General features: G+C 41.9%; 1 protein-coding gene across 2 annotated transcripts in view; it reads left to right on the forward strand.

The window, feature by feature from the left end:
• Nucleotides 1–27,980, forward strand: part of DYM (dymeclin) — a 332,893-nt gene that overhangs the window by 283,790 nt on the left and 21,123 nt on the right. For both annotated transcript variants that reach the window (XM_054032077.1, XM_054032078.1), the window contains one exon: nucleotides 9,675–9,788. In XM_054032077.1, the coding sequence (XP_053888052.1) occupies nucleotides 9,675–9,788 (114 nt within the window). The remainder of the gene's footprint in view (nucleotides 1–9,674; nucleotides 9,789–27,980) is intronic.

Here is a 27,980-nt window from a genome sequence, read left to right on the forward strand (position 1 = left end):
TGCCTGCCAAAGATTTTTGAGGGGTAGAGTTCAGGCCTCAAAATGCCCCAAGGTCTTTCGCTGCTACAGTGTTCAGGTGATGTAATGATGCAGGATTGGCTAGGAGAGGTGACCTACAATACTTCATTTGCAGGTTGTGGGAAGGGGAACAATGTTCCATCTAGATAAACACTAACTGAATAAGTAACTAACCTTCACAGTTCCCCAGTGAGGTGGGTAGCTTCTGTACTTATTTTATCAAGAGGTTTGACTTGTCTGTGACCATGCGAGTCAGAGGCAGAACCAGGAATAGAGCCCAGGCTTTGCTGCCTGACAAGCCCATGCCCACTAGGCTATGCCTTCTGTGGAAGACAAAGGCGTTCTTCCCCATGTAACAGTTAAATGTGGGTTTACTCATGTAACCATTTAAACAAAACCCTTTAATGTTAGGATATAGGATAATGCCAGGCAGGTTCTGAAGCCTTCTAACTATTTAAAGCCTTCCAAGGGAGTGTCTTGAAGTTTTAAATAACCTCTTTGTTAGGAAAGCAAAGATGTCAAAAATTTTATTTTTAAAATGTACCTGTCACCAGCTAGCAGGTGGTGAGAGCTGTCAGATTTCCCATCTGAATAAATGATTGGACTCAATAGACTCCTCTCTTCACCCCCAATCCAGAAGTAGTGCCTGCACAGTTGTCATTCTCTGGAGAACAGAATAGTCTTTTTTAGATTGCAGTTGCTAAAGCATATGGACACGTCCTCCCAACACCCTCAAGAGAGTAGTAAGGAGTATTACCCCCACTTTACAGATGGAAACACCGAGGCAATGAGGTTAAGTATTTGTCTAAGACCACAGAAGGCATAGCCCAAGTGTCCCTGACTCCCAGAACTGTGCTCATATCACTACATTTCCCTCCTCTGCTCTGTGGACTTGATCCTGCCAGTATATGGTTCTCAGGGTGCTGCAGAGTGCATGGAGTCCTGTGGGAGGATGCTGACCACCCCATGGAATGGCAATCTAAAGCCCATCTTTGTGCAGGGATTCACTCATACAGCAGGAAACAGCCCCCCCCCCCCCCCCATGGAAAGTTGGTGCCACAGATGATCTGATGGCTCCGCAACACTGCAGAGTGGGATTCCATCTGGGGTGTCTCTCTGACTGGCTGTGGTAGGGACACCATAGGCTGGCCAGCCTTCAGACATGCCTCTTCTCCAGCAGGGCTGCCTGTATTCAGGGGCTTTGTGCTTGTGGTGCAGTTGCCAGGTCCCTGGCTACATGATGGCCCCTAAGCTTCCAGGTGTAGGGATATTTGGCAGTGGGGGAGGAGGGGTATCTTCCCTATGCTTCTAAATAACTTGTCTCACTCTGCAGAGACTGTGGTGCCAAATGCCGACTCCACCCATCACCACCTCGTCTGACCCCTACCACATGGCAAAGGTGTGTAGCTCTCCACACCAGGGGCCACTGGGGACTCCTGTTAGAAGGGGTGCTGCACTCATCACTTATGCAGACCTCCTGTGTGCAGTAGCACTATTCCTTGCACAACTGGCAGGATCAGGAGTCATCAGCAAAATCCTACTTACAGAGTGGAATCGTTCTCCCTTTACACTGGACGTAGGATTTTTCCCACCCTAAACTGTTAGGCGGCATGTGCAGAAGGTAGCTGATGATTTATCCAATGTGAAAAATCTGTAGTTTTTCATACATTGGTCACCCTTAAAAACTGACTCAGCTGCCTTCGATAACTCAGAACTTCACCTCAGTATTTGAAGTATTCAAGTTATTCCCTAGAGGTAATATTGCAGATACGGATGTAACCTCTACATTTATGGCAAGTGTTTAAGGGTAACCAGAGTATAAAACACTTTCCAGTGTAAATTGGACATTAGTTACATTTCCCTTCTCTGTATCTTTTACAAACAAACTAGTAATCACCGTCACTGTATAACTGGGAACATATGGGCACACTCAACACTGTAAACAATAGACTGAAATCAAAATACCTTCCATTTCCTATTAATTTACTTTTAATTTTAGAAAGTCATCTTACTGGGATATTGTGTATCTTGTCGAGCTAAATGGGCTATTCTTGCTCTGGCTCATCTAGCACAGAGGAATGGTATGATTTCTATTCCGGCTTACTACTGAAACCCCGCAGTGCAGACTGTGTACCTGTCTTTATTCCGCAAATGAGCTCTAATTTGGTAAACAGCCTCATATGTCCCAGGAGTTTGGCAGAGGCTCCTAACAGGTAATTGCTAGGGCTGGACCTGTGCCAGGAATGTCATGGAGAGTCATTGACTTCATTACTTTCTCGGCTGCTGTGAGAGTTGGATGGATGTGATAAGTAGTTGAACAAACTTCATTCGGAGCTGCTAAAATCCTTGTATGATAGGTAGGCTGATAGCGAGCAGGAGCTCAGCAGCAACAGTGTGATGATGCAGAGTTCCTAGTGAGAACTTTAATTCCCCAGTGTGTCTCATGGCTCCCATCTCCCTCCCCAGTTAGAGACATCTAAATGAGGAGATTTGGCTTGGCTCTAATATGGCAGCTTTTATTTTTGGGCCTGTTATTACAGAACTTACAGTGCTCATGAGCACTCTTTCGCATTAAAAATGGAATGCAAAGGTTATTTTCGGTACCAAGCACTGTAAATTGCTTGCGGGGTTTCTTTTGTTCAATTAGGGTTTTTTTAACTACATTTCCGTGATTTTCTAAAAATGTCTGCTGGAAAATTTGCAGCCGTGCTGACTACAAGAGTCTGTTGAAATATTTCCAACAAAAGATTTTTCATGATGATTTGCCTGGTTTTGAGTTTGTAAAACTTACCCAGTACTGTAGCATTCTTACAATATTTAATAATTTTCCGTGACAGGATCACTTGAAAATAGTCCCAGAGTCCCAAGGAAGGTTCTCAGATTATTTATGAACCTACTCTGAGTTTTAAGGTTCTGCCAGGTGTGTTTACGGTTGCTTTGGGTTTGATGTTGAACCTTTTGCACAATTCTCATTGCTGATGCCTGAAGCCACTTTTGTTAGGGCTGAAGAGATAGTCAGAGGGTCTGTTTCACCTGTGATGCAGGCCAGTAGGGGCCAACAGCAGTCACCATACTCTACCCAAGTGTTACTTGTATGTATTGATCTATGTCTTGCTAAGGAATCTGCTTAGGTGAGGTGCTGATGCTTATTATCTGTCCTCACGAGAGGTTTGTTTTGTCCCCTTCTTCTTTTGATTTGCTTGTGGGTTTGGCATGTTACTCAAACTGTGATGGCCCATGCTGCAAATCTAAAACAGCAAACCTCGGAATATACACACACCTTTCTGTTTTCACCATTTTAAAAAGTCAAGATTTTTGCATTTATTATAGGCTATTTTCCTCTTTCGCAGAGTTAACCTTGAAAAGTGTGGGCCGAAAAGGCAGCAATGAATCCTGCTGTTGCTTTTATCTATGAAAGTTAAGTTGTAAGATTGCTAGTTAGGCAGACAACAGTGCTGTGCTGCAAAGGCTCACAGCACTTCAGCTTAACCTGAAATAGAATCCAAGCTAAGGAAATGGAGAGATGAGTAGATATGTTTTTAGAAGCTTTGGTTTTTAATACACATTTTATAAATAGTTCTTTATTTCAAAATGTCAAATGACTTCAGCAGACAGGCGAAATGTTAGACATGTTGGATTCTCTGCCATTTCTTAAAAAACACCAATACACCTTTATCATAAATTATACTTGCATTCTTGTTGTGTGACATGAAAAGAGGAACTAAAGGTGCAGCTCTACTGGGAAATTGACCAATTGGGACAAAAATTGTTTAGGCACCATCAGTGGCGGCTCCAGGCACTAGCGCTCCAAGGATAAGCCGCGGGACCGGCGGACCTCCCACAGGCAAGCCGCCGAAGGCAGCCTGTCTGCCGTGTTTGGGGCGGCAAAAAAGCTAGATTTCTGAGTAGCAGCCGTGTTAGTCTGTATCCGCAAAAAGAACAGGAGTACTTGTGGCACCTTAGAGACTAACAAATTTATTAGAGCATAAGCTTTCGTGGACTAGTCCACGAAAGCTTATGCTCTAATAAATTTGTTAGTCTCTAAGGTGCCACAAGTACTCCTGTTTTTTTTAAAAAGCTAGAGCCACCCCTGGGCACTATTGTCAACCAGCCCAAACTGCTTTGAACACCCATTACAGAAAAGTGCTTTCTGAAATAGGGGAAGGAAGCAGTTTGGCCCTGACCACTGGTCGCCAAAGATTATTCAATCCCTTTTAAAGGTTGGGCTAGGGTGGAGGAGCAACCTTTTACCATGGGTTGTCTTCCTCCTGTAGACAGGATTCTTGTATATTTGAATTTGTAGGGCTTTAAATAATTCAGAGGGACCAGCTTTGGTTGCCCATTTCTCATCTTTGTAGTTACTTACTGTTTCCATCAGACCAGTTGCTCAGATTAGAGAGAACAATCACTTCCAAGATATCAAAATGAATACTATGAAATATAGAAGTCCTCAATACATGGAAACTGTGCTTCTTTTGGCCTCAAACCCTCCTTGCAAAAGGTAGTAAAACTGTGTGTTTACCCTCAGGTTTTAAAATAACTATGATAAAACTGAAGTACTTTCAATTTCACATGCCTTCTTTTACGTGAGCACGAGATTAGGGTGACCAGATGTCCCAATTTTATAGGAACAGTCCCGATTTTGGGGTCTTTTTCTTATATAGGCTCCTATTACTCCTCACCCCCCAGTCCCGATTTTTCACATTTGCTGTCTGGTCACCCTAGCACGAGATTGAGTTGAGGTTTCAGTTAATATTCAGGATTTATTTAAATATAGTTATTTAGGAGTGGGATCTAGTTAAGGATCTTGACCACTGGAAAATACAGTAAAAGCTGTTTTATCCAGCATGTTCAGGGAATGGGGGGGAACCGGTAAGTGAAAAATGCCGGTTAACTAAGAGGGAGGGAGTTTGGGTGCAGGAGGGGGCGTAGGATGTGGGAGGGGATGCGGGGTGCTGGATCTGGGGGGCACTCACCTCAGACAGCTCCCCGCCAGCGGCGACCTGTCCCGGCTGCTCCTTGGCGGAGGCACAGCAAGTGGCTCTGCGCACTGCCTCTGCCCGCAGGCGCCGCCCCCGCAGCTTCCATTGGCCATGGATCCCAGCCAATGGGAGCTGCAGAGCTAGTACTCGGGGTGGGATGGGGGCAGTACGCAGAACTGCCTGCTGTGCCTTCGCCTAGGAGCAGCTGGGACAGGTTCCTGCTTGTGAGGAGTTGCCCAAGGTGAGCTCCCTCCCGATCCCTTCCTATGCCCCAACTCACTGCCCTGAGCCCCCACCCGCACCCACACTCCCTCCCAGAGCCCACGCTCCACACCCTCTGCTGCGCCCCAACCCCCTGCTGGCCCCATACCAACCGGACTATAAACTGGAATTTCAATTAAGATCAGAAATGCCAGTTTATAGAGCTTTCTGGTTGGTGAAGTGCCGGATAAAACAGCTTTTACTGTACTTAGCTTTTATTGAATAACTCTTAATTCTAAAAATGATTTTTCTGTCTGTAATGAATTATTTGTATCTGATTTTCCAAGAGCATATTCCTTTTTTTCCCCTTAAAACAAACAAAAAACCAAACTAAACCACCACCCAGAACATCTTGCCATAATACATCTCCAAGTTTGTTTGGACTAATAAACTGTATAAAATCAAATATCTGGGGTAGCCGTGTTAGTCTGTATCCACAAAAACAACAAGGAGTCCGGTGGCACCTTAAAGACTAACAGATTTATTTGGGCATAAGCTTTCGTGGGTAAAAGATGAAGAAGTGGGGTTTTTATCCACGAAAGCTTATGCCCAAATAAATCTGTTATTCTTTAAGATGCTACCGGACTCCTTGTTGTTTTTGTATAAAATTAGTTACCTTGTGTTACAGCAGAGAAGTGGCCAGGAGGAAGAAAGGTGGTGTTCGTCTCTCCTTGGTTTTCTTCACCCATACTGGTTGAATATTGAACAATACCATACCACTGTTGTTGCTTTTTTAAGCATTCACCTCAACACATGATAGACCTATTCATTTCTCTGAGAAGCTGCCATCAACTCAGACTTGAGCTATGTGGCTTGAAATACTTTGGATACTATGCCTTATATATAGTGCATCTCTTTTTTGTAAACTCAACGGTTCACTTGGGAGGTTTTAATATTTGGGTCAAAAATGGTATTACTCAACTATGGCATCTAATCGATAATTATAAAGTCCTAATACCAAAACAATTGTATATTTTTATCTTAATATATCTATTTATTTAGATTTCAGTCTTAAACTCCACCCCAAAGAATACCCATCCAAAGCTCTGTGTGCCTTGACATACATTGAAAGCGCAATATAGAAGATAAAAGTAAAATTTGACCAAACAAGCAGCTTTTCCTCCCACTCACCGCTATATGAAATACAAGATTACTTACCCGTAGATTGGTATCTTTTCCTCAGTGTTTTACACAAAATGGTGCACACAGTACCAAGATTGCCCACAATTCCTTCAACAGAAATCATTTTGAGTGGAGCTATTTTATATGACTTGACTAGATGCATGAGGTAACTTTTTTGTTCAGCGAAGCCACAAACTACAGATATTAAAACATTTTATTGTATTTAGGCCAGACATACCAAGATTAAATGTATTGATATCCACTTTATCAAGTGTTCACATGCTCCCAGTATTTTTGGGTATTTCCCAATATTTAATTAAACTCCCATTTAAACTCCCAATGAGCTGTTAGCATTATTTGCTTGACAGAACATTTCAAACGTAATAATTTTATGTCCTTTGCATAATGTCCACACATTGCTTAAGGACAAGATATTTGTGTGGTGTAGAAGATATGTCTTTGGTTTGATGGGACTGCCTAAAAGTTAACAGATTTTGTAACTTTATAATGACATTTTCAAACCACATTTTTAACTGTATTATTTCCCTTTAAATCATTGCTTAAATTCTCTTGTGAAAGGATCCCTACAGCGATTGTAATATAATATTTTTGTATTTAATTTGTTTTGTACTTTGCAATTTCCAGAGAAGATTACTCTGCAAACCTGGCAAATCTACATGTTCTAAAAGGAGGCAGAGCTTACAGGCTCAGGTTAAAGGAGTGCCTAATTTGAATCCCAAAGTAATCAAACCATCAGCTGTCTTTGTTTTACTAACAGCAGCCCAGTTGTGAGGCATAATTAGGTTAATGGTTCCTGGCTCCAGCTGTGTGTCTCGCTCAACAGAACAAAGGCAGCTCCACTGAGATTTTTTAATACAGTACACTTTTTTTTTTTTTTTAAACTTGGAGATGATTAACAAAGGTTACTTCAGTGTGCTACGGTTGTAAAGCTTCAGCGCTGGTCTACACTGGGGGCGGGCGGGGGGAATTGATCCAAGATACGCAACTTCAGCTACGCGTAGCTGAAGTCGAAGTATCTTGGATCGAATTACCTGGAGTCCAGACGGCGCGGGATTGATAGCCGCGGCTCCCCCGTCAATTGCGCTACCGCCGCTTGCTCTGGTGGAGTTCCAGAGTCGACAGTGAGCGCGTTCGGGGATCGATATATATATATCCCGGATAAATCGATAGTGAAGACGAACCCTCTGATGCATAATGTGGAATTACTGCTTTTCTAAGATGACACACACAGTTTCACCCATCTAGACTGCATCCCCACATAACAGGAACATGTACACAGACGTATTTGCATATGGAATATGTACACTGATTTGGGTATTTGCATATGGAGATAGTCAATCAGACATCCAACTACCCACTTATGCATGCAGACTTGTGGTATTTCTGTAGGCCCACTAAGTACATGTAGTTGTGCTCTGGGAATTGGGTTCTGAATTATCCCCCTTTTTTGTGGAACTGCAGGCAGGATCTTGTCTCCTGGGCCAGAAGTTCTCCTCTCTGCACTCTTGTACACTGTACTGTGCTTCATGGTTGCCACCATCTTCCAGATGAATTAATGTCATTTGCAAAGTGCTTTAGGTTCTTTGAGGATGAAAGGAGATAGAGAAATGTAGGATGATAGAATTATTGTTCCATGTTGTTCCAAATCAGGAACTGGGGGTGGACCACCTGCTTCTACTGGAACCTGAAGGTGAATGATGGGGGTGAAGCCCCGACTGACAGGGGCAAGCTGGACCAGAGAAGAGAGAATAAAATATGGTGTGAGCCTGGCCTGGCCTGGCCTGGCCAGTGGAATGCATGAGGTGTTCAGAGCCTTGGGGAAGCAGCAACAGGAAGGAACAAACAGGGTAGACGTGGGGAACCTGGGTGCATGCTTAGTTTTAATCACTGTGGTTTGGGTGCCCCTGAAGTCCCAGCCTTGTGTTGCCAACTCTCCCAGTTTTATCACCATATTTCATGATTTTTTTAAATCTCCAGTTCTTGGAGTCATGTGATTACATGCAAACCTCAGTTTCCATTTTTGAAAACAAAAGTACATTTCTGGCCATCATGGTGGAGAAAAGCTTGAAAAGTTGGACCCTAAAGGCTCCAAATGTAGAGGTGCACACATGAGATTAAAAAAAAGTCCCTATTTGGGGGGACCTGACTTGTGATATTTGGACACTTGGGGTTGGCAATACTGCCAGCCCCCTGTCTATGGTTGGTGATTTGTGTGGATTTTGAATCCCTTCCCTCCACACTCCACCTTTATTAACACTGAGTCCCAAACCCTGTGCTGCCTGGGCGCCTCCTTTCTCTGCTCACTCTGCCTCTGGTTTAGTTACATTGATGGGTTTATTCTATTTTTCCTTAACCCCAATAATCACCCCCTCCTTGGGGCTCAGGCAGCTATAGCTGGAGAGGAAGAGAGCCAGGGCAGTCGTTTGTTCAGTGATTGTTCTCAGTGTATGGGTCTGGGAAGAGTGCTCATTTCCCAATTTCCCAAGAGCAGCAAAATCTCAAGCTAGCACCGAGATACGAATATGAGAGCTGGCATCTCTGAATACTTGGGTCCAACTGTGATGGAAACATTGATCTATCCCATTTTCTAAAATTGATGCTTTGCTTCAACCACAAGTTATTGATCCTAAGGCAGGAATCATTGGATAACATTTTATGGTCTGTGCTATACTAGAGGTTGGACTGCCAAAGCAAGATTGTTCCCAACAGTGCTTTTTCTAATGCTTTCTCCAGTCTAGTTTTGAAATCTTTTTTAGATATGTGACATCCACTGTGAAGTGTTAGGTAGTTGTGAATTTATTTCAATAGAAACTGACTCATTATAAGCCTGTTTCAGTCAAATATTACCCAGAAGTTTTCTTGTATATGTAACAGTGGAAGAAATAAATCAGGCATTACACAGATTTCTGTTGTTTAGGAAACTTTCTAATTGTACACATTAGTAACATAATATATATGAACAGAATGTCAACATATGTTGATACTGGCACTAGAAATTGTAAATCTATTATTTGAATTGCATTGCTAAATAAACTGTATTAAATTAATCAGCCACCAACACTGACTGTTGAAGAATGTTGATAATTTTTATTAACTTGTCATAAATCAGCACATTTCTTGATGGTGGCATAAATAATTAAGAGTGCTTTGAAAAGAACAGTTTAAGGATATTCTGATCAAGGGAGGGAGAGAAAATGATTGTTTCATTCGTAAACTGGTAAAATTATCTCTTTCTTGCACTTGTTTATATGTTATCGCTTTCTATTTCAGGTGATCGGCTTTTTCAGCTCACGGTTAGAGCAAGCCGGAGCCCAGCTGTCAGTGGAGAGAGTTCTGGAAATTATCAAACAAGGAGCTGTTGCATTGCCCAAAGACAGACTAAGAGTAAGTGCTGGCAAAGACTTAGTCAATTCAAATGTAGTGTTCCAATTAATTATGTCAAAATGTCATTTTTCTTTTGAGATCAGGTCATATGGTACTGCATTATGGATTGTAGTATGTTTGTGTTTTAATTTAAAATACCTCATTAGTTTGGACTGTAAGCTTATGTTTAGATTTGTGTGTGTGTGTGTGTGTGTGTGTGTGTGTGTGTGTGAAATGTATTTTCGTGATTTGCTAGTGAATTTTGATGCCTACGATTTGGAGAAATTAGAACACGCCCGAGGTGGGGTTTTCTCATAATGTCTCAGAGATGGAGTCTTTTCTCTCTGTAAAAATTCTCAACCAGGCCCTCGTCATTTCCCATTTTTACTACTGCGTAGTCATCCTCTCTGGCCTTCCAGACACCCACATTGCTCCCTTTGCCGCTCCAGGCCAATAGGGGCGGCAAGAAGCGGCGCGGACCGAGGGACATGCTGGCCGCCCTTCCCACAGCCCCCATTGGCCTGGTGTAGCGAACCGCAGCCAGTGGGAGCCACGATCGGCTGAACCTGCGAACGCGGCAGGTAAACAAACCGGCCCGGCCTCCCAGGTGCTTTTCCTGAACAAGCGACGGCCCTAGTTTGAGAACCACTGCACTAGACAACACTCGCTCCCAAATACTGACTTTATTATTGTTGCCCCTTTGCTGACCAAAGGTCAGATCAGAGCAGGTCAGTTTCTTGTCTGGAGCAGATATCAGTGATGCAGAGTCAAGGTTTTCCTTAGTGTGTGTGTGTGTGGGTTTGTTTGTAAAATGTACACAAGCCCCATTTCCTCAAGTGGCTGGTAACAAACAGTAGCCCAAGCAAGTGTCTCTTGCAGAAACTTCAGGGACGGCCCCTCAGCCCTGTCCCTCAGAAGAAGCTGTTTTGTGCCTCTGTCTCTCTCTGTCCATGGCACCTCATAGCTCTTCTTGCTCTAGCCCCTGACTTTTTCATCTGGGAAACTCCTAGCCCAAGGCTAGAGTAGATGCCTGAAGGGCAGCTTGAGCATCTACCCTCTTTTTGCGCAGCAGCTCTGCGCTATAAAGGAACCTCAGAGCTTCAACTACCAGACAAAGGAGAGTGCCTTAATCCTATAATACCATGAATAACTCTCTGGGTATAGTTACTGCATGCCATGGTTAGCTCTATCTATAGGGAGTTTCATCTTGAGTGCTCAAACATCAGTAATCCCCGATGTTGAGTGAGGTTGATGAACAGTAAACAGGCCATGGGGGTGGAAGGGTGAGGACTGAAGCCGTGCTTTCACTCACTGACTCAAGGCAGACGCACATCCTGGTAGCTCAATTCAGGGTTTTATTTTTCAATATATATATATAAATAAGGAAAATATCTAAAATAGTGAATGTTCTTGACTCGGTTATTGTGGGTTTAGTGGAAGAAATAACTTCAGATGAATTAGATTTACCAGTACTTAGACTTTGAGCATATTGTTGGAGCCATGGTTAAAATATGAAAAAACGTAAACCAAAAAAAGCACTTGCAGCCATGATCCTGATCTGCACAATGGTGCTTTTGAGTTTCACTGCACTCCATGCCACTCCTCGTCACTTTCACACTGGGAAGCGGCATGTGACTGACAGGAACACATACCTGTAACTCAAACGCAAATCTCAGATTGCTAATTAAATTGACCTTTTTAGGTAAATATGTGAAAAAGCATCCCTTGAATCTTTTGGCAAATACATGCCAAGAACTGAAAGCTCTGTGTCTTCGTATCCTTACAAGAAGCAACCTCACTGCTGTTCAAGATAAACATAGTGTAATTAACATTATTTAAATCATGTGCTTTTAGCCATATACTGTGTAAGTCAGGGAAAGTCCATGCTGAGTAATTAGCCTTTTAGAAGACTCCTGCATAAACAGAATGATAAAGGGCAGGTGCTGAAATCGAGAGCTGGTTATTTCTCTTTCAGCCTGAGAGAGAAGATAAATAAAGCTAATAAGCTGGGACTGAGGTGGAAACCACAGCTCATAGATAGAGCTGTCTCCTTTGCAGACAAGCAGCCCACAATCCAGGCTCCCTTTTTTATTGCAGAAGCTTATTAAGGGCAATTTAAAGATCATGGTGATAGGTGAAAATTGGCCTTAGTGTGTCTGTCTCTCTCTCTCTCTCTCTCTTTTAAATTCACAAGTTGTCTTTTCTTCCTTTCAGTGAATTATCTGTAGTTTGAGGATTAGGAGCGTGAGAGAAGTGAGACTGTGTCTGGAGTCTGGGATTTATCTCAGGATTTTCAATGGGAGTTAGCCAGCAGATAACTGCTATTTTACAATAAGTGGGAAAACTTGTTCTGAATGCCAGATATTAACTGGAAGCTGACATTTGGGTTCATGGAGTGAACATACTTGAGAGACCACATTTCATGCTTTTGAACGAAATTTCCCACTGGCTAAGCCATTTAAACTCAAAACATTTTATTTTTACAAACACTTGCTTAAGTTGGATTTCCGCCCTGCCTGATTTTTTTCCACTGTGCGTTGATTTGTATTTGCTTCTTTTTTCTGTTTCTTTATAATCTCTCACTGTGCTCGACAGAAGCAGTTATGCTCTTATACTGTGCCTCTTTGATATGAGTCAAGCATTTAACAGTCATTAAAACTTGTTCTAGTTTTATGAGCAATAAAATTCACTCAACAAAATGTAAAAGGAAAAAAAAAAACTTTTTCCATCCAATCCCTGGGCCCCGACTGAACAAAAAACCAGGGTTTGAGTGTTCAGGGCACATCTCAGGGTAGGTCAACAAAGCATTTTGGAGTGAACCTCCCAGCCCAGGTCGCTTCTGAGTCCGAGCTCCAGCCCATGCCTCAATTTCAAGGCACCATCTATACAGCTATTTTTAGGGAACTAGCATGAGCCCTGCTAGGCCAAGTCTATCAATCTGGGCTGGGAGGCTCGCTCCAAAATCCCTGTGTAAACATACCCTCTGAGGCTTGCTCCTCTCTTTGCTGAGCAGTTCCAGGTCCTTCAACTCTTGTTTGTTACATAGGAAGCAAGCCCTTAGTCACCAGACAGCAGGGGATAGGGAGGGAATGGAAAATTGGAGACAGGATTGTTCCTGAGTACTGCCTAATAGCTGTCCCAGAACTAATGTGCAGCCTTGGCATACCATCCAGCTGGTTGCAGGAGTACTGTCAACCCCAAAAGTTAGTCCATCCGAAGACTGACAATGAAATCGATATAATTAAAATAAACCATGGCTTTGGGCCAAGGTGGTAATGGAGGACTCCGTCTTCTGGCCTTTAAATTGTAGGGCTTGTCTGCACTGCAAAGTTATCTCAAGTTATAGCACAAGAGTTGCCCCTAACTTGACTCTTGTCCATGCACAAAACCCCTTAATTTGAGTGCAGTGGTGCTTTTCACTGAGTTGGCTGGCCCAAGAAAGGGGGTATAGACTTAAGCTAGAGTGAGCACAACTTGTCTGCTAATAACATAACCAGTGCAGCATCGACACAAGCTAGCATGACTCAACTGCCTCTAGTTCTCCAATGTTTTCCCACACGTCCCCCTATGTGCTCAGAAAGGACAGACAAGTTCTCCCTCAAAGAATGTGAAAGAATTCATAGAGCAGCTTAGCTTACTGCAGTCCTAAAAATCATGTGCCCTCAGAAATTTTAGCAGCACACATAAATGAGTGTAGCGCTAGTGTGGCTGCAGCAACTCAAGTGTGTTTTCACAGTGTGGCTATTCTCACTTTGCGCTAAGCTCACTTGAGAGGTGTAACTGGAATGTAGATCACTCAAGTTAGCTCTACAGTGAAGACATACTCTTTGAGGAAAGTGCCTTTGACCTCCCAGAAGCTGGCAAGAGGAAGCTCCTGAATTTACAATGCAGAGGGCAGGCAATTTGCTGGTTCTGCTGCTGGCTTCTCAGAAGCCTGGAAGGGTTCTGCTCTCTCCTCTGTGGTGATCAGAAGGGTATTGGCATCTTTTGTTCACTTCCTTGCCCCCTTATGAGGCTCACAGTCAGGTACTGCCTGAGCCCATGCAGAGTGAGGGGAGTGCCATTCAGCAAATAAATACTGGGTCATAAATCTTGTGCAGTATGAAATCAACCCCCACATCGGTGTCACTTGCAAATAATTGACATATATTGGCAACTGCAGTTTGATATTAGAGTCATCCTCAGTCTGCCATTGCACTGGGATTCTCAGATACTGGCCTTGGCCTGTAGAACATTTTTTCATCTAAGGCTGGCTAGACAGCTTGGCCCTCTGTTTGAATGCAGACACTGCCACAGTTATGCTTGCCTTTGCTATCTTCCCTCTATATTACTGCAATGTGCTCTTCAGTGTTTATTGTACATCTGGTTCAAAATGCAAAGACCCATGTCCTGAGTACGTTGGGTCATTAGGAGTACGTTACACCAGTGCTCCATGCTCTGGATTAACCACCTATTTGCATTTGGATCCAAGATCCAAGGATCTCTCAAAGCTAGGTGACTGGGCATCAAAATGGCAGATGAAATTCAATGCTGATAAATGCAAAGTAATGCACATTGGAAAACATAATCCCAACTATACATATAAAATGATGGGGTCTAAATTAGCTGTTACCACTCAAGAAAGAGATCTTGGAGTCATTGTGGATAGTTCTCTGAAAACATCCAGTCACTGTGCAGCAGCAGTCAAAAAAGCAAACAGAATGTTGAGAATCATTAAGAAAATATCATATTGTTTCTATATAAATCCATGGAACTCCCATCTTGACTACCTCATGCAGATGTGGTCACCCCATCTCTAAAAAGATATATTGGAATTGGAAAGGGTTTGGAAAAGGGCAACAAAAATGATTAGGGGTATGGAATGGCTTTCGTATGAGGAGAGATTAATAAGGCTGGGACTTTTCAGCTTGGAAAAGAGGCGACTAAGATGGGTATATGATAGAGGTCTATAAAATCATGACTTGTGAGGAGACAGTAAATAAGTAAGTGTTATTTACTCCTCCTCCTAACACAAGAACTAGGGGTCACTACATGAAATTAATAGGCAGCAGGTTTAAAACAAACCAAGTACGTATTTCTTCATACAACGCGCAGTCAACCTGTGGAGCTCTTTGCCAGAGGATGTTGTGAAGGCCAAGACTATAACAGGGTTCAAAAAAGAACTAGATAAATTCATAGAGGATAGGTCCATCAATGGCTATTAGCCGGGATGGTGTCCCTAGCCTCTGTTTGTCCGAAGCTCGGAATGGATAATAGCGGATAGATCACTTGATGATTACCTGTTCTGTTCATTCCCTCTGAAGCACCTGGCATTGGCCACTGTCGGAAGACAGGATACTGAGCTAGATGGACCTTTGGTCTGACCCAGTATGGCCGTTCTTATGTAATTCAGGGTGTTGGTTACAGTCTGTAGAGCCTTACATGGGTGGTCTAGGGTGCAACTATATGGGAGATTGTCCCTCACTCTGTGAACCATGACACCAATTAAGATCAGCTGGATTGCTCTTGCTGATGATTCATGGAGTTTCATTGTAGGAGTCCTTGCAGCAGGACATTCTCCAGTGAGTCCCCCAGTGCTTGGAGGTCATGCTGCTGTGCTGTGCCAGAACAAGACTTCGGCGAGCTGCGGGGCACAATGCAAGGCACATTTGTTTACACAGGCCTTTAATTAAGCCATTGCAGACATACGGTTTACTAATTTAAATGGGTTGTCTCTGCCTGTGACTGTTTTATGTTTGTTTTAATTGTTGTAATAGTGCCCAGCTGCCATGGACGCTGGGCACTGCGTAGGAATATGTAAATTAATGCCACATGGCATTGCAAAGGAGAAAATGGCAGATTAATGATGGAGACTAGGGACTCTGGGGCATAGTGCTGGGTGAGGGAGACAGAAGACTTTCTAAAATAAATTCATCAGATTTTTCTCCATATTTATGTTTTTCTGCTCTGAAAGGTCAAGGATCTGACAATACTGGAAACTGACTGTGTCTAATACATCCTTAGATCTGACATTATGCAGGCAGCTGTAATGCAAACTTCCCTTTACTAACCCACAGCTGCTGTTAACCCTTAACCTAAGGAATATCAAACTGGAATGAGGAATGTAGGATGTATTTTTGGCAAACTGCTTTTGTGGCTCTCCAGAACTGATGCTAAAAACAATACGTAGTATGAAATTTTATTGGGGGCTGCATGGACCATGAATAAAAATGAAAGCATGGTTCTAGTGTATGTCTACAGACCAAAGCAATGCAACTCAGATATTGGGCTGAATGTCATTGTTTCATAGTGAAAGAGACTAAGGCCTACAACGGCACCTACAACGTAGGTTCTCTCACCCATGTGACATAGTTGAGTCAACCTAACCCCCATTGTAGTAGAAACAGCCAAGTCGGCTGAAGAATTCTTCTGTCATCTTAGCTCACCATCTCTCAAGGGGGTGCATTTACTGCAGTGACAGAAAAATCCCTTCTGTTGCTGTAGTAAGTGCCTATGCTACCGCAGAGAAGCTGCAGCTGTGCCACTGTGACGCTTGTAGTGTAGACATACCCCTAGAGATGTCACTTCCTCACTTCTGAGCTGTTTGAGAAGCAGTGAATAATAATTCATGTTCCTTTTGAAAACATTCATACCCAGAGGTCATATTCTCACAGGCTTTTGGCAGAGAAGAATGTGCTGCCTGTCCCTCAACAAATATGCTTTGGGACAGTCAGGTGTTCCAGGAACAATTATGTGAAGTGTTGTGACAGGACTTATGACAGTAGATGGCCCCATTGAAGTGCTGCCCAAGGGCTTGTCTACGCACAAACTTGCACTGGTTTAACTAAATAGCCTTAGTTAAAGTGGTGAAAACCCTTGTGTGGACACTCTTATTTAATAGTGGCTTATTTCCATTTAGTTTAAACCTGTTCCTAGTTGTCTTAAACTAAGGCTATGTTTACACTAGCACTTTTAGCAAAAAGAAGAACAGGAGTACTTGTGGCACCTTAGAGACTAACAAATTTATTAGAGCATAAGCTTTCGTGGACTACAGCCCACTTATGCATCCGAAGAAGTGGGCTGTAGTCCACGAAAGCTTATGCTCTAATAAATTTGTTAGTCTCTAAGGTGCCACAAGTACTCCTGTTCTTCTTTTTGCGGATACAGACTAACACGGCTGTTACTCTGAAACTAGCACTTTTGTCGGTCGGGGTGTGAAAAAACCACATCCCTGACCAATGTAAATTTCACCAACAAAAGCACCGGCGCAAACAGCGTTATGTCGGCAGGAGACGCTCTCCACTGACATAGCTACCACCATTGGTTGGGAATGGTCTAATTATGCCAATGGGAGAGCTCTCTCCTGTCAGCATAAAGCAGCTGCACAGGAGACCTGACAGCGGTGCAGCTGTAGTGGTACAGCTGTGCTGTTGTAAGGTCTGTAGCGTAGCCATAGCCTAAACTGAAATAAGAGTCCACACAGGGATTTACACTAGTTTAACTAAATTGGTTTATAATCATAGGGCTTGGTTTAGTTAGTTTAAGGGGAGTTATTCCGGAATAGCTATTCCTGATTAACTCCATGTGTGGACACTCCTATTTTGGAATGAGAGTGCCTCAGGCCATGTCTACGCTATGGGTTCTACAATAACACAGCTGCCGCACCGTAGCACAGGTATAAATAACAGCGTAAATGGTGAGGCACTGCTTAGGTGAACGGAGTAAAGGCACACCTGAACCTGCAAGGCTCTCTACATGCCCAGTCAGTGCCTCCCCTATCTACACTGCTGTTTTTAGCAGCGTAGTATCCTGCTGCCTCCCCAGTGCTGGAACCTTTCTCTGCTGCAGGGAAAGGCTCTGGCAGTGGAGAAAGACTCTGGCGGGGGGAGGCAGCGGGGAATGGCTATGTCAGCTCCCCGCTGCTGGAGCCTTTCCCTGCCATACCGAGCTGCTGGAGCCTTTTTCCGCTGCCTCCTGCCTGCCTATCAGAGCCTTTCCCCACTGCCAGGGCCGGCTCCAGCATTTCTGCCGCCCCAAGCAAAAAAAAAAAAAGCCACGATCACAATCGGCAATTGGGGGGGGGAGGGGAAGCTGCGATCAGCGGCGGCAGTTCAGCGGCAGGTCCTTCGCTCCGAAAGGGAGTAAGGGACTTGCCGCAGGTGCCGCCCCTCTCCCTTGGCCACCCAAAGCACCTGCTTGTTAAGCTGGTGCCTGGAGCCGGCCCTGCCCACTGCTAGAGGCTTTCCCTGTGATGCTGCTCGGAGGCGAGCAGTGTGTGTGCTCTACTCGGTGCTGTAAGTATAGACATAGCCTGCGGCACTACATCAACATCGCTATGGCAAGTGCACGAAAATAACTCTTCAGCAGCAGTTTTCAGAGCCGCAATCATTTGAAAAATGGGTTGACCTCAGTTGTGACGATGCTCTCAAAAACCCATTGCTGAAACTTCCTTCATATAAAATTTATTTTAACAGGCTCTGAAGAGATAAAAATATGGCCTGTTTCTATGTACATACAATATATATAATGCAAATGCTGCAGGTGAGGGGCTATGACTTAGTGATCAACTACACCTCTACCCCAATATAACGCAACCCGATATAACATGAATTCGGATATAACGTGGTAAAGCAGTGCTCTGGGGGGGCGGGGCTGCGCACTCGGGCGGATCAAAGCAAGTTCGATATAACGCAGTTTCACCTATAACGCGATAAGATTTTTTGGCTCCCGAAGACAGCATTATATCGGGGTAGAGGTATAGTAACAAAACTGTTTTCCAAGCCATGTTTCCAATATAAGTTGTAAGAATGCACGTAAGTTGGAAGCTTTAAGGAAAGGGAAATAAATGTATACTGTGACTGTTTGGAATGTAGTTCAGTTTGAAGCATTCAATAAGTGAGAAGCTTCATATTACCGAACCTCTAGACTTTTAAAATGATTGCTTAATATGGCGAGTCATTTGTAAAGCATATTGATATAAAAAAGATAGTTTTTGTGTTAGAATTTTTAAATCTAAAAAGCAACGAAAATGCCCAGTACAATTACTGCTCCGCTAAACCTATATATGGAATTTTAAATGTTGCACATTCCAAGATTTGGCTTACTTTGGTGGTGTAAGAAAAGTACTTTTGCACATAAGGTCCTAGTTACAGTCAAGTTATCTGTCAAAAGATTGCCAGGTTTAGCAGCAGTAGTGTATACCATGGCATCCACAACCTCTGTGTGGCACTCCCAAAGAGAGTTCGTTAATGTTGTAACTGATACCATATTTATACATTACTTTCAAGACTGTTTGAAAAGGGGATGTGCAGTCCACCTCTCCCCAGGTGTCTTCTGGATATGAACATTCTAGAATATACATTTTTATTAAATTATTTTTATAGGCTTATGTGCAAAAATAACCCTCAAGTGGCTTTAGGAAACGCATTTCAAAAATGTGGCTGCTCTTGAGAGCCCAAACAACTTAGGTTTGCTTTTATATTGCAGCTGTCAGTCATTTCTGGAATTAAAACAGGATTTTCGCTTAAATTTGTTTCAAGGGCCTGCTGTGGATTCTTCCACTAGTGGTGGTGGGGTAACCTAGTAAATGGGAGGGGGGGTGCTGAGGGGAGGAATTAAAAAGCAACTTATTGGCATTGCTAACCAGGGCTAGTAAGAAACAGCAATTTTAGTTTACTTGTACTCCTGGCACAAAGTCAAAACTATAGTAATGCTTTTCTGACACCTCCCTATCAAAGAGTAATATAAACATCACTACAGCATCAGCGTAGGAAAATATGCATTAGCAAGCTCTTGAGTCTCTGCTCTTTAAACTCTTTCCCATGTAATATTAGATTCTCACTGTAAACGAGCCAGAATGTTTTCCAGCAGAAAATAATAATCATGCCTTCAACTTGGAAAGAGCACTCCATAAAACTTTTTCTTTGTAGATCAAGAGTAAACAGAGAACTTCAGCTCTGTTTCCCTCCTAAAACGTGCATTCCTATTCCTTAGCATTTTAAAGATTCATGGTTGAACTACTGGCCCTATTTAAGTCAGTGGGGCCAGGATTTTGCCCTGTAGTTTTAAATGTTATGAACCATTACTACTAGTTTAATAATAGGAAACAAGGACTTTTCCAACTCCTAGTAAAGTTAACAGGAGTCTTCAGTGGGAGTAGATCAGGCCCCCAAATGGTATGGTGAATTGACTGCAGGGCTGGGATTCAGGTCTCCTTTACTTGGCTCTTCCATTGGCTCATTGTGAAACTCTGAGTATCAATCTCTTGGTTTTCCTGTTTGTAAAACAAGTTTAATTCTTGCCTACTTCACAAATCGAGGCCTGTTCTTTGTAAAGTGTTTTAAGATACTCAGATAAGTGGTGCTATTTAAGCATATGTTGTTCATTTTTATTATGACCACTATTTTGTAATAAGCAACAGAGGGTCCTGTGGCACCTTTAAGACTAACAGAAGTATTGGGAGCATAAGCTTTCATGGGTAAGAACCTCACTTCTTGCATTTGAAGAAGTGAGGTTCTTACCCACGAAAACTTATGCTCCCAATACTTCTGTTAGTCTTAAAGGTGCCACAGGACCCTCTGTTGCTTTTTACAGATTCAGACTAACACGGCTACCCCTCTGATACTATTTTGTAATAATGGCACTGGTGCAATATTTTACCATACTATTTCACAATGAACATATATACATGTTGCTTTTCTAATCCCGTGTCACCTGTGGAGCAAACTTAGTAATAGTCGTTTGTATTGCTGTCGCCTAGATGTAAAAAGAAGAACAGGAGTACTTGTGGCACCTTAGAGACTAACAAATTTATTAGAGCATAAGCTTTCGTGGACTACAGCCCACTTCTTCGGATGTAGGTGACCAGAGTCTTACTCCCCATATCAGCAGAGATTGAGGATGCTGCATAGCGATCGTGTTTGTTCTTTAGTAGAGGCGGGCATCCATCACCCTGATCAACAGGCTGATTAGAGGGCACTTGTTGGATTCGTGTCTCTTCTGCTTTGACCTTATCCCCTCTCAGATAACTATTGAATCAGTAAATATTTCTTTGTCATTCAGTCACATCACTACTCTTATACACTTGCTATTCCCTCAGTTACCATTATCCACTTTTAAATCCACATCTCTGTCCACCTTGCCATGCGTCTGGGGTCACAGGACTGGTATATCTCGTATAGCACGCCAACATGTTTTTCTTATAAGTATGTAAGTGGAGCAGCAAAGTGGAATTTAGGAGACCCCAGTGCTTCAAACATGTTGCCAATTTCACTTTTCTGCTCTGCAAGCTAATGGAGCTGAATAGCAGGGGTTATGGAAGCAAAGTAATGTTGAGTGGGTGGGAAAAGATGGAATTAGTGGCATGGCTAATGAGGAAATCTCAGCGTGAGGGAGCTGTGGGTGAGTCTTGAGTACCATATTATCACTTTTCTCTCCCAATCTAACTGTTGGGTGCCTGAGTGTTGAAGTTGCTGGTAAATCACATACTCCATGGAACCTGCCTAAGGAATCATCTCATTTGCATTGCATTATGCTTACAATGAGAGAGTGCTGAAATGTCTTCATTTTGCTTTGGCTAGTAATCTCAGAAGCTGTTTATAAATTTCTGTCCTTCAGTAGAGGTTTTCAGTTAAGTCACCCAATTTACAATACACCATAACCTGTAGTATTGCCTTTCATTCTCATGCCGCAGCCAATGAGCTATGTTTTTTGCTGAAGAGAGAAGAAAATACACTTCCTATTTTCAATACCTTAATTCTTGAATTGTGTGTGGACAGGGGGTGGGGAGGAGAGAGATCACATATATGTAACGTATTTAGCACTAACTGCTTTAACCAAAGGGTATTAGTAATACTTAGCATTTAGATACTCCTTTCTATCTTCAGAATGTGTTGCAAGCATAACTAATCCTCCCAGTGTCCAGGTATGGTAAATAGTACCTTTCCCACTTTACAGATGGGGAATCTGAAGTACAGGGAATTTAAGTTATTTGATTAAGGCCACAGAAGGGAGTCAGAGTCAGCTGGGATTATGACTCCTGGAGTTCCTAGCTCTGTATTCTAAGCTTAAACCATGCTGCTCTCTCCAAGGTGCAGTCTGGTATTCATGCACCTTGCTTACAACCAGGGTTTAAATGGTAAATACTTAACATGGAAAACTTTCCTTTTTTAATGTATCCACCCTGTGTTTATCAAACACAGAAGCATCCCCTCAGTTTGAACCTGAAGTACAATATACCTTAGATCCCAGCAAATCAATCCAGGATTATATCATGATAAAGTGCAAAATGAATCAGATGGGCAAAATTTTTCTTTGAAGTGAAGAATTTCTCCTATGGTTACTAGAGCAATAGAAGATGCAGGGAAAATGAGTTCTGACATTTGGGCTAAGAGCAAGCATATAATACTTCTCTGACTTGCCTGGTTTCCTTTTTTAATATTTTGTTGTTCACCAGTGAAATTGTGCTCTTCCTTGTAAACTCTAGAACCTATAGCATTTTTCTCCCTGTTACTGTGACATCTGTTTGTGAGGGTGTAGCTAATCAACTGCAGACTCCACTGCTAATCTAAGCCTGCAAGCCACTTGAAAAGTTAGCCAGTATTTTGTAATGAAGGCCTGAAGTTATTATTTGAGCTATTTTTTTTCTTTTATCTTCCCTTCAGGGGTCATCAGACTGGCAATATTTTTTTTACAAGCTCAGGTTTTGGACTTTTAAAAGTTAAATCTCTACATGTCAAGCTACGTGAATTTCCTGTAAAAATGTTTGAGTTGTGAATCCATTTGTAATAATATAAAAGTGAACAAACATTCAGTTTAGCTCTGTTTTGAAAGATGTTTTTTAAATGTACTGTCATATCTAAAAACATACCACAGCTTGCCTAGCACGTTGAAGAGTTTGAGTTACTTTGCAGATAGATCTGATATTTACTGTTAATGTTGTGCTGTAAAATGATCCCATATACTAGTTATGATAACTTTAAAAAAGAAAAGCACTTCTGAGAGGGTTTACTTAGATTAAAACCAGAAACTCCAAAATGCGAGAGATTACTCAACTTTGCAAGCAACATAGCTGGTCAATTCCTTTGAAAATTTTCCCTAGTCTCTCTCTCTTGCCAAAATATATCCATACTTGAATTATTTATTTTCTGTACTTATATTTCTCCACTTAAAATACATAAATAAAATAAAAATCTAAACTCATTTTAAATACAGAGTTGCTTTTAGGGCTTGGCTTTAAAATGTATAAACAATAAAGACAGTTAAAAGCCATATACTAGTGTGTGTTTTATACAATCGTGTTTCCAGCTCAGTGGCTTAAAGCATAATATAGGAGGTGTACTATAGCCGTTTCATTTTTTAAGGGGATACCACATGTTGATGAAGTACTATCATGTTGTGCTTCAGTAAGAGTTCTAAATGGAATCTGGCAGTTCCAATGTTTGCATGGTGCTATTTGGCTCAGCAGTGATAAGCAATAGACTGTCTGGCTCCTTCAAGGAGTCTTTCAGTAATGTCTGAGCACTCGACAGTTCCGAAACCCTCTGGCTGACTTTCCCCTATGGACCGTTCATTTATCAGGAAATGAAATTGGTTACAGGATTTCTCACGTTGCCAAACCTCACTGACGAAATCTGGTTTGTTCCTAATTTCAGAAGTAGCAAGAACACATTAACTGTTTACTCTTGTTAGGTTCTTTATGACTTTGCTAAGAAGACTCCATATCCTTTTTAACTTTAAATATTGTATGCGGTTGCTGACATGCATTCTCACTATATAAACTTATTGAAGATAGTGAGCTTGATAATTTGAACCCTTACATTCAGGTTTGTTCCTTTGCATTATAGTTAGAAATGATATTCAACCAATTCTCAGTTTTATCATACCCTGAATGCTTTTAACTTGTGATTCAGTGTGATGGCAAGTTAAGCATATTCTTCATGTCACGGATCAACTTGTGCAGAAAGTAGAAGGAACAAAATTGAGAGAAGCATGCATTTGAAAAACACAGATAATGTTTTGTTGTTTACCGGGAAGTTTAAGTTTTAAAGTAGATAATCTAGTTTATGTGATCTTGGCCAGAACTGGACCAGATCTTTTTTTTTTTTAATTATTCTGATGTACTGACCATGAAAAGTATAAACAGGATATAGTCATCTTTGCATGCACTTTACTTTTAACTTTGCATTTTACTTTTATTTACAAACCATTTGCCCCCTACTGGCTACAAACAATTTTTTAAAGGTATTTGGGGTATCATGATCTTTTATTATGGTATATAGTTTCCATAGATTATACTAAACCTGTAAAATCAGATATACATATATAAATTCAAGTTAATTGATAAAATAAAATTAAAGTACATCTTTTACTGGGAAATATCACATTATACTCAGATTTAAGGGTTGCTCTGCAGTTTATGTAGCACTTCTGTGTGGCGCTTACTGCTGCTGTGAACATAAATCTATAATCTGGCAGATCGCAGTGAGGAGGGAGAGTCATTGATACAAAACGTACCCGGAACAATGTTGCAACTATCTAGGAGACAGCATCTGTCTCTCAAGACTATGAAGGCTTTGTCTGCTAAACAGCTAAGTGAGCTGTTGTCATTCTTCTGTTGCAATACTGTTTTTGTGTTTGAGCACAGATAGAGGAATGATCACCAGCAAGTTGTCTGGTGGTCAGAGCTGAGTCCTGTTTCCCCATCACCCAAATCATTTCAGTTTGTGTAACAGAATATTACAATAGGAGCATTTCTACTGTGACATCAATGTGTTCTAATGCGGAATATAGCTGTATCCTCTTATGTGTGGAATTAACAGGCCCAGAGGTAAAGCACAGTGCACATATGGTAATTATTATGATTGGAAGTGGTTCCCGCATTAATTGATGGCAGTAGCAACTAAAACCAGCCTTATTTAATTTTCATCTGTTCTTATGACAAGACAGGATCCGTTGCAGTCTTGTCTTATTATAGCTTTTTCTCTTTTTCATTAAGAATGGGTCACAAGGAAAATATTTTAGGGTTCTTTATGCTCAGCCTTTGTCAGTGTTTTGGCGCCTTCTTTCATTAACAAATTGTTATTGAAAAGAGCTACCCAGCAACCTGCTGTAGAGAATTGGATGTCTTGTCTACCACCTACTGAGATTGACGTGGTATCACGAGACCAGTCCTTGGCTGGTGCCAACTAGTGGCCTTGCTCAGAGTCTGGACCCTGCAGGGACAAGCCATTGCAAAAGAGAATAAATGAATGACTCTGTCTCATCAAGTGAAGCCGTGTCACTGATGTAATTGAGAATCATAAAAATCATACATTTTCAAAGCTGTGTCTGAGGCTAAAATTGTACTTACAAGTCTTGGTTTTATTATGAGTGTATACACAAAACGTTCCTGCTAACAAGCAACATTCTTAAAACACATACACAGTGTAGAGAACATGCGACTGAAAAGTTCAAACAGAGACTTCGTTCATCTTTTTTTTCCCCTAGATACTCAAGCCAGAAAGTAAATAAAAGCCCTAAGTGCTTGCATTTGGCATCCTTCCTGTTACAAATGAAAGAATTAATGGTGAAAGGTGCCCCAGAAAACAAATGTCATTAGTCTTTCACCCATGGGTTCCTACATTCAAATACAGACTTGCCTCACAAGTGGAAAAATATTTGGTGGGCTCATAATGATCCCAGATGGATAGCTGCCATCATAAAACCACCATAGACCTTATCACTGCCTTAATGCCTGCAAAATATTAGGCAGTTGAGAATGGACAGGTCCGGGGGCAGTAGGTTATAGTAATGTAAGTATATCAAGATGAATACAGTATGCATAAACATTATGGGCAAGATCTTCAAAGGCAAGGGTAACACTTCCATGGGCCTCAGTGGAAGTCAGTTAGGCTGACAGTGAGTGATTTTGCAAATCCCACCTTGTATATATCTTGATTCCCTCCTTCTGCCCTATCCTTCATAAGCTCCTTGTATTCTTTGATTGTAAATTCTTTGGGGGCAGGGACAGTGTATTTCCTGTTCAAAGACATCACCTTGCACATTGTGGGAATTACTGGTATGCAAATAAATAAATTTGATATGATTGGCAGTCCTTGATCCAGAGGCCAAAGACTGGAGTGGGATAGGTTGTTGCACAAAAGCATTGAGGTGCATTGGCAGAGCAGGGTTTCAGGTGACACTTCAGGGCTGAGATGTGTCACTTTTATTCCAGAACAGTGTGTCTACACGGGGGATTTATTCCAGGATTGCAACATTATCCTGGAATAGTTATTCTGGAATAGCCGTGTTAGTCAGTTCCCTCCAGACAAACATGGTCTAAGTGTATCTTTTGGCATCACTGTTGATGCTTCACACGCTACCTGTGGAAGCACGAAATACAGGCACTCAGACACTGCCGTGATGAGTTCAGTATAAAAGCCTATATAGAATCGAATAGAAAAAACAGTGCAAATGAACTAACCTGTGATTGGCCCATAAAAACAAATTCTAACTTTTCAAATAATATTACAACTTTTTACAGTGTTCCACATCCAGTGGCCAAACTATTTGCTTGATTCTGGAGCTTTTTGTGATACTGGAGTTGGAGCTGGGAGTGTTTACAGTTTTGCTGTGCCCCTTAGTACATTGGCTGTTACTGTAGCTGCTAATTTCCAATATTTTAAAACTAGTAGGGCTGTGCCAATGGTCCATCTAATCCTGTGTCCTCTCTTGGACAGTGATCAGTACCAGACACATCAGAGGAAAGACTAGAACTCCCATAATGAGCAATCATGCAATAATTTGCCCATGGAGGATCTTACCTCCTCACCACTAGGCAGTTAACATTGGGTTTATGTTCTCAAATGTAAGGGGTGCTATAAAAATGCAAAATCAATATTGTGAAAATTTCCATGTATCAAAACTTGATTATTTAAATCATCATAATAATAATGAATAATGCATAGCTTATCCTGTGGTGAGCCTAGCAATAATTGTCCTGCCACTGGACGAGCCATTTCATCGGTTCCCCCTCCCTCAATCAAAAGGTAGCAAGCTTAGCCTTGAGAAGGGAAGGTTCAGTGTCTTATGACTCCTTCGGTTGAGTGTCATTGACTGGCTCCAGAGGGACTCTTCATCCAGTTCGTATCCATAAGGAAGAAGGCTACGCTGCGGGGGTGTAAAGTGAGGGGATGTGGAGGGAAGGATTGATCCGCAGGACTGTCAGGGACATTGTCAGGGTGGAGGTGGAGGGGCGTTTTCATATTTCCACCTACAAAGGTTTGTTTTCCTTCCTATTGAAGAACAGCCACTGATTGAGCAGTCCTAGCAAAAGCCAAGGCTTTGTGTTTGTTCTTAAGCTGTCATGATGAATGTGCGACCCGACCTTAAAATGAGATGTTTTGAAAACCTTGTGGAGGAGGGGGCAGCCCATTAAATACGAATTCCCGTCTTTAAAGGGAGTTTGAATGACCAAGAGAAATAAAGCAAATGTTTCTCTTTCTCTCTTTACACAAGCTACAGTCTAGACTAGACTTCTCATTGTAGTATGAAGTGCCACAACAAGATCAGCTGGAAATGAGAAAGGCAATAGAAAATCTGATTTTTTAGGCAGGCCTTGGGATGGCATAGCTTGTAAGTCAGTCTACCTTGTCTGGCATTGATGCAGTTTAAAAAAAAAAAAAAAAAAAAAAAAAAACCTACTAGTTTAAGTAGGTCCTAAAAGTTCCTTCAACGCTGCAGAAAGATAGGAAGGTCTGACTTCATAGAAATGCTGTGACGAGCAAAAAACCCGATATACTACACACAAAGCATAGCATAGTGTGTGGCCCATTGCAATTTAGTGTCTCTTGGTTATCTGGCACCAGTTGTATTAGATACGTTGCTTTGGTTAGGCATTCACTTAAAGAAACTGATGCAAAAACAAAAAAGATACTGTAAGATACAGGACAAAAGAAAACACAAAGGTAAATGATTTGAGATCAGAGGACTTTGTTCAAACAGGAAAATGGAGCATGAACAACTCCCAAGTATTCATAAAATTGCTCTGACTTTGCAAGCCATTTAACCCCCGTGTCGTTTAAACCATGTTTATTTTTAAGGATGATTCAAATATTTTTAAGAGTGCATAAAAGGAATGTCACTATCCAGGACTTCAAAGCTCCTCTGGTTTTGCAACAAATTGTCAATAATCCAAAACTATCAGGCTAAACAAGCCCAGAACACCCTGTCCCTTACAAGCACTGTGGGGGAGAG

Source organism: Malaclemys terrapin, chromosome 6 (assembly GCF_027887155.1).
Source record: "Malaclemys terrapin pileata isolate rMalTer1 chromosome 6, rMalTer1.hap1, whole genome shotgun sequence".
NCBI classification, from domain to species: Eukaryota; Metazoa; Chordata; order Testudines; family Emydidae; genus Malaclemys; species Malaclemys terrapin.